Below are 14,266 nucleotides of genomic sequence, written 5' to 3'. Positions count from 1 at the left end.
CTCGCTAGCATTTGTTGTTCTTAGTCTTTTCAATGTTGGCCATCCTTACTGGTGTGAAATGATATCTCACTGTGGTTTTAATTTGTATTTCCCTCATAATTAGTGGTGTGGAGCATCTTTTCATGTGCCTGTTGGCCATCTGAATTTCTTCTTTGGAGAATTATCTGTTCATATGCTCCACATTTTTTAATGGGGTTATTTGCTTTTTGGGTGTTGAGGTGTGTGAGTTCTGTTTTAGATGTAAACCCCTTGTCGTATATGTCATTTTACAAATATATTCTCCCATACTGTAGGATGCATTTTTATTCTGCTGATGGTGTCCTTTGCTCTACAGAAGGTTTTTAGCTTGATGCAGTCCCATTTGTTCATTTTTGCTTTTGTTTCCCTTGCCCAAGGAGATCCTTTCAGAAAAAGGTTGCTCATGTTTATATTTAAGAGATTTTTGCCTATGTTTTCTTCTGAGAGTTTTATGGTTTCATGACTTACATTCAGGTCTTTGATCCATTTCGAGTTTACTTTTGTGTATGGGGTTAGACAATAGTCCAGTTTCATCTTCTTGCATGTAGCTGTCCAGTTTTGCCAACACCAGCTGCTGAAGAGGCTGTCATTTCCCTATTGTATGTCCATGGCTCCTTTATCATATATTAATTGACCATATATGCTTGGGTTTATATCAGGGCTCTCTAGTCTGTTCCATTGGTCTATGGGTCTGTTCTTATGCCAGTACCAAATTGTCTGATTACTGTGCCTTTGTAGTAGAACTTTAAGTTGGGGAGCATAATTCCCCCCTGCTTTATTCTTCCTTCTCAGGATTGCTTTGGCTATTCAGGGTCTTTTCAGTGGTTCCATATGAATTTTAGAACTGTTTGTTCTAATTTGTTGAAGAGTGCTGTTGGTATTTTGATAGGGATTGCATTGAATCTGTAGATTGCTTTAGGCATGATATCCATTTTGACAATATTAATTCTTCCTATCCATGAACACAGGATGTGTTTCCATTTATTGGTATCATCTTTAATTTTTCTCATGAGTGTCATGTAGTTTTCAGAGTGTAGGTCTTTCACTTCCTTGGTTAGGTTTATTCCTAGGTATTTTATTCTTTTTGATGCAATTGTGAATGGAATTGTTTTTCTGATTTCTCTTTCTGTTCTTTCGTTGTTACTGTATAGGAATGCAACAGATTTTTGTGTATTAATTTTGTATCCTGCAACTGTGCTTAATTCAGATATTAGATCTAGTAGTTTTGGAGTGGATTCTTTAGGGTTTCTTAAGAGAGTTGATTCTTAAGTACAGGAATAGCAATAAATGTTCTAAGTTGATGTTAATGTACGTTGGATGGCAAAGAACTTGTCGAAGGGAAATAGTGGTGAAAATTAGTTACTGCCACCCAGAATGCTTTGTGACATCTAAAATACATGTTTTTGGCTTCTAAAAATTACATTCTGTATTCAGATGCTAATCATTTAACTTGAAATCTCAGGACTGATTTTGTTGTACTCAAGATAGGCGATTTGTACAGTTGATCTAGCTAAGGAAGAAAACTGTGGTTTTGACTTTGAGAAAGTAGATCTAAGGTTCCTTTTTCTTCAAGGCATAATTTGTAATGTCAAAGTTGACATGTCAAGTTAGAAGTCTTTCTTATGTTAAGTTTTATTTACTTTCTGATTCAGGATTTATTACAGAAACCCAAAACTGCCATAAGCAATAAAACTTCTAGAAACTTGCCTACTTGTTTTAATGAAACTCAGAAATATTTTCTAATTAAAAAAGGAGTTTTGAAGAAATTAGTCTTTTTAAAAACATTCTCTAAGTTACCAAATCAGGTTATTTTTTTTAAAAACTGTGATAGAAGAAGAAATACTGTCATAGTGACCTAGAGTATGTGTAATTATATATGAAACAAGTCTTCTAAAACAAAACTTACTTTTCTACTCTTGACAGCGCATTCTGATAACTTCTATTCCATTTTTTGTTAATTGTTTTTTTAAAAAAAGCTTGCATTGGCTACTAACTTGATTTCATGGCTCATTAATGGATTTTGACTCTCAGCTGAAAGAGGTTGCTTTAGGTTGTGCAGGGCAGAGATTCTGAATATTGTGTTGGTCTGTGTTTCCATGTTGCTTTTTGTGAAAGATCTGACCTTCATTTTGTTTGTAGAGGACAGTGCTGTGTGGTCAAACGTAGGCTGAGGTTTTAGATGGACCTGTGTCAATAAGTGAGGCAAAGTCAGTATACTGATATGCAAATAGCTGGTAATTGAGAACTTGGAGGAAATCTTAAAGCATTACCCCAGAAATTGCTTTTCACAATAACTTTTCAGACTTGTGAGGTGGAGTTGATAGTGTTCATAACATTGGTCAGTAGCAAGGGCTCAGGGTGAAACCAGTAGCCATGTCACAGTGGGCCAGCCCCACAGCCCATTGGGCCAAATGAAGGAGACTGGAAGGAGCAGACTTGTCCTTAAGCCCAGGGGACACTGTCCCAAGGGGGAGCCTGGCAATGCTAAGAGTCGAGTAAGAGGAGAGGGCGGGAACAGTAGGCAGCCGGCAGACCCTGGTGAGTGACATGGGCCTGGGCCATGGGGACAGAGGCCTGTTGGAGTGGTGAGGAGGAGCGTGTTAGGGTGCCCAGATGACCAAATGGACAGCTCATTCAGGAGATTTCACTGTAAGGGGCAGGCCAGGTTCAGGTCCTGTTGGCATGCTTCAGATGTGGGAGATGTGAGAATAAACGAGGTATGCTCCCGGCCCCCAAACAGCTCACTTCCTGCTGGGAACGCCAGATCAGCAGATGCTTACAGCCTAGCAGGTTCTATGGAGGGGACAACACACAGAGGAGCACCTCACTGTTCTGTTGCGAAAATAGTTGAGACATGTGAAAGCACTTAGGAGAGGGCCCTGCACCCCGTGAGTTCTCAGTAAGGGGGCCTGTTGAGAATCAGGTGTGTGCACACACGCATGTGAGGGCTTGAACGGGGGAGAGCTGCTGCCTGGGGTGCCACGCCCCACTGTCTGCCTGGGGAATGGAGGGAGGGGAGTGTGGGGGAGAGGCAGAATCATGAGGTCCTGAGGCACCTGATGCCTGGCACGTGGGTGGTGCCTTTGTTGGACGTTCAGCTGTAAACAGTGTGGTCAGCTTCACGTATCAGAACGGTCCGAGGTGGGGGCCAGGAGGCAGGGCAGTGATAGACGCCTGGGCCTGGGAGAGGGTGGAGCGCTTTCCAGAGAAACCAAGGGAGGACCGGGTGTGGGGATGGTGGAGCAGTAGGAAGAAGATTCATGAATGGAGGAGGTTTTGGTGAAAGTTCTTGTTTCTCGAACACTGATGCTATTATTCTTATCTCTAGAGATGCTAAGAATATGGCCAAGGATGTAAATGATGCCCTTGTGAGAATTATAAGCAAAGAGGTTGGTGTTGACAGATTAGAAGCAATGAAAACATTGGCTACGTTAAAAGAAGAAAAACGGTATCTCCAGGATATTTGGTCATAAAGCCAGAAAATAAAGGAAGAGAATGAAGCTTTCTTGGCTCAAGTACTGAAAGACAATTTCACCTAGTTGAGACTTCAGTTTTTCAAATTAAACAAAATGTTTTTAACACTTCTTAGAGGAGGTCGGAAGGAGGTGGGTCACTTATCACCACAGGAAACATAGATTGGTTTCCGTATCTGCGCTGCCCCTCCCCAGACCTCCTGATCTGGGGGGCAGCCTCCCTGCTCCACCGGCACCCCGCCCCTTGGCCGCCTTCACATGTCAGGGAGCTTCACGGATACCTCAGCCTGTTCACAGGGAATCTGTCTACTCGCCATAGATCGGCTCCCCTGAGAGCCCTGTGCTTGCCCTGTGGGGTATGGGCAGGAGCCTCTGCCAGGTAGATACAAGAACTTGTAAACTTATGTTACTAGTTTTTAAACTAATGTAAAATAATTTATTTTTTTTATGACAGATACCATAAGGAATAGTCTTGTTAACATACTAAAGTTGTACATGTATGGCACATCCCATTACAGGTATATGTATACAGATGCTCCCTGACCTATGATGGCTCCACTTGGAGTATTTTGAATTGACACGATGTGAAAGTGATGTGCGTTCGGTAGGCACTGTACTTAAATTTTGAATTTTGATCTTTTCCCAACGAGTAACATACAGTGTGATAATCATGCTGCTGGGCAGCGTCAGTAAGCCAGGGGGTCCTGAGGGTCAACGACCGATACACTGACTACCGTCTGTCAGTGCAGCCATTTGGTTTTCACTTTGACTACGGTATTCAATAAATTCCATGAGCTAGTCATCGTTTTACTGGAAAAGAGGCTTTACTAGATGATTTTGCCCAGCTTCAGGTTAATGTAAGTTATGAGCATGATTAAGGTGAGGCTGAGCTCTGGTTTGGCAGATGCATCAAATGCATTTCCAACTATATTTTCATCTTGTGAGTTTTTCAGGATGTATTGCCATTGTAAGTCAGGGAAGATCTGTATAGCTTTATCAAGTGATTATTTATTACCAAAACTGTATTTCTGCTAAAAAAACATTTCAAGGTCATGCTTATATGGATTTTTAAAAAATTATGCTAGAAATGTGAAATATATTTTGAAATTCCATCCCAGTATATGACTTATTACCACACGTCTTTTTAATAATCACAATTCTAGAATTTAGGGAGATTTGCATTCAATTATACAGATGAAAGCAAATACATATTTTGGTATAGCTGCAACCTTTTTTTCCCTCCCCACCACCAAATTTTTCATTTCTGTTCCTTTGGGGATATTTTTAATTTTGTATGTATTTTATCTTACCTCCATAATACCACTCAAGCTGTATCCTAGGCTTAAAATACCTACTTAATATCCTTATATTTTTAAAATTTGTCCTATGGTTTGCATATTTATGTCCCTCAAAGTTCATATGTTCAAATCCTAACCCCTAAAGTGACAGTATCAGAAGGTGGGCCTTTAGGAAGTGCTCAAGTCATGAAGGTGGAGCCCTCAGGAAAAAATCAGTGCCTTATACTTACATGAAAAAGACCCCACAGAGCTCCCCGGCTCCTGCCTGGCAGGAGTCTGCAGTCTGCAGCCGCAGAAGGACTCCCACCACAACCTGACCTCACCGGCATCCTGGTCGTGGACTTGCAGCTTCCAGAACTGTGAGGAGTGAATTTCTGTTGTATAAGCCACCAGTGTCTGTATTTTGTTTGCACAGCCCAAACAGACTAAGACAATTTCCAGCGACAAGTTCTCTTCCACACTTTATTTCCTATTTTGACAAACTTTTAAAGGGGTTTAATTTTTCTCCTAGGCTCTAGTATATGTTGGCTTTTTTAATTCAAGAGATTGGCATTTAAAAAAATCTCAGCCTGGGGCATAGAAGCCACAGGGCATAAATATGCAAAGAAGTAAAAAGCTAACCTTTTCAAACAATAAGGCTTCTCTCTCACTTACCAACTTAACATTTCCCTGTATGGCCCCGGAAGATGACTGGTTAGCCAGAGACGGGTAAGATTCCTCAAGGGAGGAACAACCTAAGACAGGCACAGTCGCAGGGGGCCATCTGGTGAGAAAATGGGGAGCAGCAGAGGTGAGGCTTAGAACCTTCCCCCTCATGTTCTGAGAGAAATCTTCTGCATACATGGATGTTTATTGCCCTCGTCTAGCTCGGATTAACACATAGTCTACAGGCACACACCTAATCATCTACATTTGCTCTCTTACAACACTAAACTCTGTTTTCTACCTTTATCTCGTATCTACCTACCACTTCAGCATTTTATTAAAAATAATAATAATAGAGAAATGTGGTATCCACATATAAATCAAGTTTAAAAATCAAATGAATATTCATATTTGAACTGTGTATAGTTCATAATGCATGAACAAAACCGAAAGCTTCTGTGATGACTGCCCTTGCACTGTTCACCATGTAACTTATTCACTATGTAAGAATTTGTACTCTATGTAAGAATTTGTTCATTATGCATCAGAAGATTGGAGACTGACGAAAATTAGGCTTGGGGTGGATTAATGATTGTGCATTGAGTATTGACCCCCCTATACAGAAATTTATTACTGTAAATTTCTGTAAAAAAAATTAACAACTATTTGATCAATAAATATGAGAGATGCCCTCACACACACACACACAAATATATATATATATATATATATATATATATATATATATATATATATTTAAACACACTTCCAATTGTAAAATAAATAAGTAACCGGGATGTAATGTATAGCATAAGGAATATAGTCAAAATATTGTAACAACTTGGTATGGTGACAGCTGGTACCTAGAATTATCATGTATATAAATGTTGAATCACTGTGTTGTACACCTGAAACTAATGTAATGCAATACTGTTGTCAACTACCCTTCAATTAAAAAAAAAAAAAAAAATCTCAGCCTGTCAAAGGCTTTCTTTCTGGTCATTAAAAAAATTAAAATCTGAAGGAAATATAATCTAAAGATCAGGCTTTATGGCTATTTATTACATTCTCTAATTTCATTATACAGTAGGAACAAATCTAAAAAAGGCATAAGAAAATATGTCAGGCAAATGCTCAGTTAATATATAATTACATGGATATTTTGTATATATCAGCCAAAATAGACTTAAGGTAAAAACATTAAAAGGGACAGAGAACAGTATTCTTCCTTGTTAACTTTAACTAGAAGATATAATAATCAACTGTGTCCACCTGTCAGTACTGTCTGTGTAAGTATGTGCCCCAAAACTGATCGATGAAGAGAAACTGGCTTGTCTTCAATCATAGTGGGTACTGGCTCCTGACCTGATGCATATGTTCGTGCACACAGTACGTGAGTGTTAACCAGCTGCTCCCTCAGTCTTGCCTGCATGTGATAGTGGAAATAGATCGCAGCCCAAATGTTGCAGCACAGATTTATTAAACAGTGTATCAGCAGTCAGGCACAAGACAATGCCTACAGCCTGTTCTGTAAACTCTGGAAGCTCCTGTGCTGTCTTTCCAGGTAGCCCCGTGGAATGTTGCATAAAGTGTATTCAAAGCATTCATGTGGATTCCAGGGGCAGGATTTTGTTCCTCTTACCACCATGTGCTGCCCTCCTACCAAGCGGCTGGATGCAGTGTGATTTTAGGGTTTAGCCTCAGGCACTACCCCAAGGGCCTTGCTGGATAAAGCCTTTGACTTTGTTCCTGTGGGGGTGGGTAGTATGGTAGTATCTCTGAATTATTTAATCCAAACTTCCTATTTTGATTACCACTAGTTTTAACTTCAGTTATTCTAACAAGCCACTGTTGGATGCATTATGTTAGTAGCATAGTGTTGAACAGTGAAGACATTAACAGAAGAGCTTGTGCTAGCTGTCTGCAACAAGGTTTTCTCGTTAGAATGCTAACTGAACCTAGAGGATTCTTTCTCTTTTGATGCACCTATGTATCTGTGCAGAAGTATTCTAAACTGAATTACACCATTATAGTGACACACTAGTCTGTTTACTATCAGAAAATAAAGTATGAGAATTTGACCCTCACAAGTAGACCAGATATTATCTGTGCTGCATCCAAGAAACTGGGCACCACATTGGTTCCAAAAATATTTGAAACATTTTTTTCAAATTGATCACGAAGTAGGCTATAAAGGAAAACAAATTGCATTAAAATAAGGCATTGTTCTCTGACCCTAATAGAATTTAAAAGCAACCCACAGAGGCTATAATGAATTTTAAATATGTGCAAATGGCATAAGGAAGGAAACAGATGGATTACAAAGTATTTAGGATTGGTTTCTTTTAAAGTACTAACTGTACACATGGGATCCAGCCAGAACAATACCTAGAAGGAAATTTTGCTCATCCATTTCACAGGTACCTGTCTACTCTGCCGGGTACTGTTCAATGTTCTGTGGATACAGGAGTGAGCAAAATAGATAAAACCCCTCTGTTCTCTGGGAGCTTAGATTCTTACATTGAGGAGAGACATGAGCTAATAAGTAAATACCGATTATATGGTGTCTGAGAAGGTGATACAGGCTGTAGAGAAAGACAAACCAGGCATAAGGGAATTTGCTGTGCAGTGTTGGAGGGGATAGGCAATCTCAGAGTAGTCTGGGAAAGCCTCACCGAGAAGGGGAAGACTTGAACAAGACAATGGAGACTGCTGTTGAGGACATTTTCAGCCAGAGAGGACAGTCAGCACAAAGGGCCTGAGGTAGGACAGTGGTAGGTGAGAGGAACAGGAAAGAATTGGGGAGGTTTGCTGACACATGGCCTCAAGGCTACTGTGGATTTCGACCTACTTGAGTGAGTAGAAAGGCATTTGTAGAGTAATATGAACAGTTTACATTCTCTGGCTCTTGTGACTGGGGCTGAATTGAAGGGGCCTAAGATTGAAGCAGCAAAACCACTTAGCTCACCGTACAAAGGTCAGATCATCACATTAGACTCACACAAGTCAGCAGTCTTAACCAATTCTAATGTTAAATGATATCAAGGGTGCAGCGTGGAGAAGTCAAGGACTGCCCCTACTACCCCAGGTTCTCCTATTTGCGTTAGGCTCTCTGACACATTCAATATAATGCGTGTGTTGCAAGTGGGGTGTCTCTTACACAAAAGGAGTTGTTTTGGTCATGGAATGGCCCCATTTTATATGCCCAAAATTACACAGCCAGTGTAACATTTTCTAGAAAGCCAAGCCCATAAATCCATGCATTCTAGGTTTATTTATAGTGAGCACTCTAGACACATAAAGAACATCCTGCCCAAAGAATTCAGAAATTATATTAAATATAATTAATCCAAGTAAAAGTTTATTATACAAACCCACCCATATGATTAAACGTTATGTTTGAAAATTTGGAAAACGACATACCATGCAAACAGAAAGTAAATGTAGTTAAATTAATATTTAAAGGAGAGACCTAAAGCAAGAAATGAGGTGTTTTCATAGTGATGAGAGTCAGCTGATGAAGAAGACATGAAAATCCTAAATATGCATGTACTTAACAAAGCTTCAAAATATGTAAAGCAAAAATCTTAAGCCAAATCCCAAATCAGAATTTTTAAGAGTTTGACTCTTAAAAAGCAAGCAGACAAAATAATAAGCATTTAAGCAATTTTAAACTAGTAATTAACATCATTAATGGGACTTAGTTGTCATATATAGAACACTGACACTAATAACTTCAGAATAGAACTTCTAGTTTAAATAGAATATTTAACAATAATTTTCAAAAAGATAAAAGCCATACCATAGGTTTTCTGAGAATTAAACCAAAAGTCAATAACTAAAACTAGAATAATTCCTAAATATTTGGAAAATAAGCAACAAACAAAATAACCCATGTCAAAATCACAAGTCAAATTAGAAAATATTTTTATGAAGAAAAAAAACATGCCAAAATTTGTAATATGCAGTCAATCAGGGCTCTGAGGGAAAATTTATGGGTCTGAATTCTTAAAAAATAAAAGCTTCAAAGGCAATGATCTAAGCTCCAATACTGGGGAGTTAAGAAAGGACCAGTAAATTAAACTCCAAGAATATAGACAAATAAAGTTGAGAAAGCAATTCAATGAAGTAGAAAATAATATACAATAGAGAAAACCAGGAAAGCAATAATTAATTGTTCAAGTTTTTTCTAGTTTTATTGTATAATCAAATAAAACTGGACATATTTAAATGTACAAAGTGATGATTTGATATATGTATACTTTGTGAAGTGATTACCACAAGCTAATTAACACAAATACCACCTCACAGTTCACTTGTGTGTGTGCACATGCACGCCGCCTGAGATTTACTCTCAGTAAATTTCAAGTATATAATACCATATTAATGATAATCACCATGCTCTACATTAGATCCCCAGAACTTATGTATCATGTAAGTGAAGGCTTGTATCTTAACCAGCATCTCCCCATTTCTCCCACCCCTCCAGCCCCTGATAATCAATCACCTTTCTACTCTATTTCTGTGAGACTTTTTTTTAAGATCCACATATAAGTGAGATTATACAGAATTTGTCTCTGTTGGGCTTATTCATTTAGCATAATGTCCTTTATGTTCATCCATATTGTTCCAAGTGGCAGGATTTCCTTCTTTCTCTAGGCTGGATAATACTCCATTTTATGTATTGTTAAAAATAAACTGAATCTTATTACAAATTTAAAGCAAAAGTCAATTCAAATCAGGCAGCACCAGACCAGAAGTTGTTAGGAGCACTCCTCCTATAGGAGCTAGGGCAAAAACTTTCATAGAGAAGATAGGGAAGCAAAGCAAGGACATTATTTGATTGGCTGTGGCTTAAGTGGTTGCATTATTTGGGAAAGCCTAATTAGCCATGTGATTGGTTGTCCTTAGGTTTTGATTTCTTAAACTTGAAGGATTACAGGCTAGGTTTTGGTTTGCTTACATAGACTAGTGGGGCATTAAAACCATACCAGCCTAATGGCTTCCTTGCTTAATTCAGTATATACCACATCTTTATCCATTCATCCGCTGATGGACACTTAGACCTTGGCTATTATGAATAATGCTGTAATGAACTGGGAGTGCAGGTGTCTCTTCAGTATAGTGATTTCATTTTCTTCAGATATATACCTAGAAGTGAGATTGCTGGATCATATCATAGTTCTATTTTTATTTTTTTTGAAGAACCTCCATACTGTCTTCATAGTCGCTGCACTAATTTACATTTCCAGAAACAGAGCACAAGGGTTCCCTTTTCTCCACATCCTCACTTGTTATCTTGTCTCTTTGATAAAAGTGCTGATGATTAGTGCTTTTGAACACCTTTTCATGTACCTATTGGCCATTTATGTTTTCTTTAGAAAAATAACTATTCAGGTCCTTCACCCATTTTAAAATCAGATTACTTGTGGTTTTCGCTTTGTTTTTTTTTACAATTGAGTTGAATGGGCTCCTTTTATGTTTTGGATATGAACCCCTTATCAGATACATGGTTTGCAAATATTCTTTCCCATACCATAAACTGCTGTTTTCATTTTGTTGGTTTCCTTTGCTGTGCAGAGCATTTTGGGTTTGATGTGGTCCCACTTTTGCTTTTGTTGCCTGTGCTTTTGGTTTCATATCCAAAAAAATTATTACCAAGAACACTGCCAAGGAGCTTTTTCCCTATGTGTTCTTCTAGGAGTTTTATGGTTTCTGGTTTTACATTTAAGTCTTCAATTCATTTAGAGTTAATTTTTGTGAGTGGTAAAAGGTACCTAGTTTCATTGTTCTGCATGTGAATATCCAGTTTCCCCAGCACCATTTATTGAAGGGATTATCTTTTCCCTGTTGTGTGTTCTTCAGTTAAAGATTACTTGACTATATATGTGAAGGTTTATTTTGGGGCTTTCAATTCTGTTCCATTGCTCTATGTGTCTGTTTTTATACTGGCACCATACTGTTTTGATAACTGTAGCTTTGTAATAAAGCTTGCATAGCTTGAAATCTGAAGTGTGATATATCCAATTTTGTTCTTTTCAAGGTTGCTTTGGCTATTTGGGATCTTTTGTGGTTCCATACAGATTTTGGGATTATTTTTTCAATTTCTGTGAAAAATGCCAGTGGAATTTTGATGGAGATTTCCCTGAACCTGTAGGTCATTTTAGGTTGTGTGGACATTTTAACAATATTAATTCTTCCAATCCATGAACATGGAATATTTTTCCATCGATTTGTGTCTCCCTCAATTTCTTTCATCAGTGTCTTACAATTTTGCCAAATTGAACATCTTTTTATCATAAAAACTCTGAACAAATTGGATATAGAAGGAATGCACCTCAATATAATAAGAAAATACCCACATATTTGGTGTCAGTAGTGTTGTGCGTAAAAACAGTGTGGTTACCAGGCCTGGATTGAGACACTTATTAACAAGTTATGTTTACATAGGAAAAACTAAAGGATATTGTATTTCTGTACCCAGACCAGATTGTGACTATGAATTTAAAACTTGAAACATGAAAAAGAAGCCGTAACCTTTAATGAGTCTTAAACTGGGGGACGTCCTGCTCCCAAGTACATCGCTCAACTATCCTTTGACCTCAGAGTCCCCACTGGCAACATGGCGATCTCCAGCCACCTGGAACTTCTAAGGTGTACATCTTTCTTACTCAGTGCAGGACCCTATTTCTTTACTCCATGGATTTATTTCACTGGACATGACTTGGCTTTTATTGAATTTTCCTAAAATGTAATTGCTGAGTAGATTATACTTAAGTTTCACCTTTAATCAGCCAAACTGGTAAAATGAAATACTGGAAAGGACATGCATGTTAGTAAATTTAAACTTTAAATTCTTCGATCACTGTACTTTAGTGTTATTTGGTCTGGAATTGTGTTTTGACATGACTGGGGACTTAACGTTTTACCATTTATCTGTTTTTTGATTACAGTACTTATTCTGATTTACGCAGACTTTATAATAAAGATTATCTTTTTTTGTGTGTTTGATGATGGAAACTTCCATTCAGCTTTGGTATGTGCTTGAGGGGCGCTGTGGCATAGACGAGGGGAAAGCTCCAGAGTCTGGAGTCAGAAACTTAAGAGCTACAGTTTCTTGGAGAGACAGCACAATAATTAAAAGAAGAGGTATGTGTTTGAAACATATGCGTTTGATATGTGACATGCTCTCACATGTGGTTGGTGCCCTTGGAAAAGGCACATAACATCTCTGTGCCTCAGTCTGTTAAATGGGCAGTATGAGTTAACCCATTCACTGAGTCCTATGTAAATGTAACTACTGTCACTGATACCAACTTTATAAATGATGTGTATTTTCCCTCTACTATATATTTCCACTTTTTCTCTAATTGCAGCTAAGGTAGAAACTAGGATCATTTTTGGTCTTCTAAGGTTCTCTGTTTTTCTTCTGAGGTATTAATGATAAATATTTTAAAGGTTCAAACATAAAGTGAGCATTCATGAATTTGGACAATTTTGACTAGATCAACACAGAACCAGAGCTAAACATATTACAGTTCTGGTGAGGTGAATGCTCTGGGTCATGTGCTGACTGCCTCGTAGACTTCCTACTTGCCAGGCTCTGGTCAGCTCTGGTTTCCCTCCTGTTCCGTGAGCCACAGAGATTAGCCCTTCTGAGTCACTCAGATGATGCAGTTTGCCTAGTGTATGTGGACATAACAAATCACAGTGACTTGTTCCCATCAAAGTTGAACATTGAGATAATTCAAATATATTTGCAATATTTGAATGGATATGATAAGTTTTCCCTACTTGGAAAGGAACATTAACTGAAACACTATTAAGAAGAGCAGTGTTAGTTATACTGACATTAAATCAATTCTTCTAGGCTCTCATTATTTAATGCTATATTTTTCTTTTTAAATGTGGTTAGTTGACATGTCATGGAAATTCAAATACCGCTTCTGACAACCATTAAATTTTCATGATTAGAGGTTCAAATGTGTTGTTCTTAGGACAATTTTTATTTTTAAAAGTATACTTTTAATGTGAAAATGTTAGACTGGAGTCGGCTGGAGTACAATGAATGCATTTTGATGAGCGAGAGTGTGTATGACTCAGTCACACGCTGTAGGTGAAATGTTGTAGAATGTGGGTCTAACCGTGGCAAGGCCCCCCTGAGATAAGGTGTGCTCGTTCGAAGCTCTGCGTGGACTGAAGACAGATGTAGAGAACTCGTCTGCCTCCACCGTAAAGGGCACTGTGATCTGAAAGTCACCGTGAGCCCAAGAGGCGGCCCCAGTTTTGTTCTCCGTTGCCTGTGATTCTTTTTTTGAGCCATCTTTTTTTCTAATGTGAAAATTTAAATAAAGTAAATCAGAGAGAAAAATATTTACAAATAGAATCAACCCTAAAATTAACATACGTAGAATCAACCCTAAAATTAACATACTGAAACTCAAGCTTTAAAATTGTTTCTTGAAGATCAGTACACAGAAATTGTGGGGAAAGCCATTAACTGTGACTAAACTATAATAAGTAAATGGGCATTTACACACAAAAAGAGATTTCAAGGCAGAATATCAGGGAAAAGGATGAAGCCTGCCAGCCTGTGTCGGCAGAGGGGGCCATTGGGCGTGTGCCTGGTTGTAGTGAGTCCACCAAGAACTGGCCTTGTTTCCCAGAGCAATGGGTTAAACATTCTCAGTGTTTGTTACCAGCCATTTTCTTTAGGTTCTTTTGCACATTTTCACTCAATATAATACATACTTACGGTGAATTTTCTGGTAAAGATATCTTAGTGGAAATTCTTCAACTGTGGAGACATTTGAAGCCATTAGAATCAATCTG

The 14,266-nt window shown here is 38.3% G+C and overlaps 1 protein-coding gene across 2 annotated transcripts in view; it reads left to right on the top strand.

Annotated features, from left to right (window-relative positions):
• The window catches only part of MTRR (5-methyltetrahydrofolate-homocysteine methyltransferase reductase), a 44,973-nt gene extending 32,531 nt beyond the window's left edge, over nucleotides 1-12,442 (top strand). For both annotated transcript variants that reach the window (XM_036896671.2, XM_036896670.2), the window contains one exon: nucleotides 3,347-12,442. In XM_036896671.2, the coding sequence (XP_036752566.2) occupies nucleotides 3,347-3,491 (145 nt within the window). In that variant the 3' untranslated portion in view covers nucleotides 3,492-12,442. The remainder of the gene's footprint in view (nucleotides 1-3,346) is intronic.
• Nucleotides 12,443-14,266: the final 1,824 nt, after the last annotated feature.

Source organism: Manis pentadactyla, chromosome 2, assembly GCF_030020395.1.
Source record: "Manis pentadactyla isolate mManPen7 chromosome 2, mManPen7.hap1, whole genome shotgun sequence".
NCBI classification, from domain to species: Eukaryota; Metazoa; Chordata; class Mammalia; order Pholidota; family Manidae; genus Manis; species Manis pentadactyla.
This window is presented reverse-complemented; position numbering and strand designations above follow the sequence as displayed.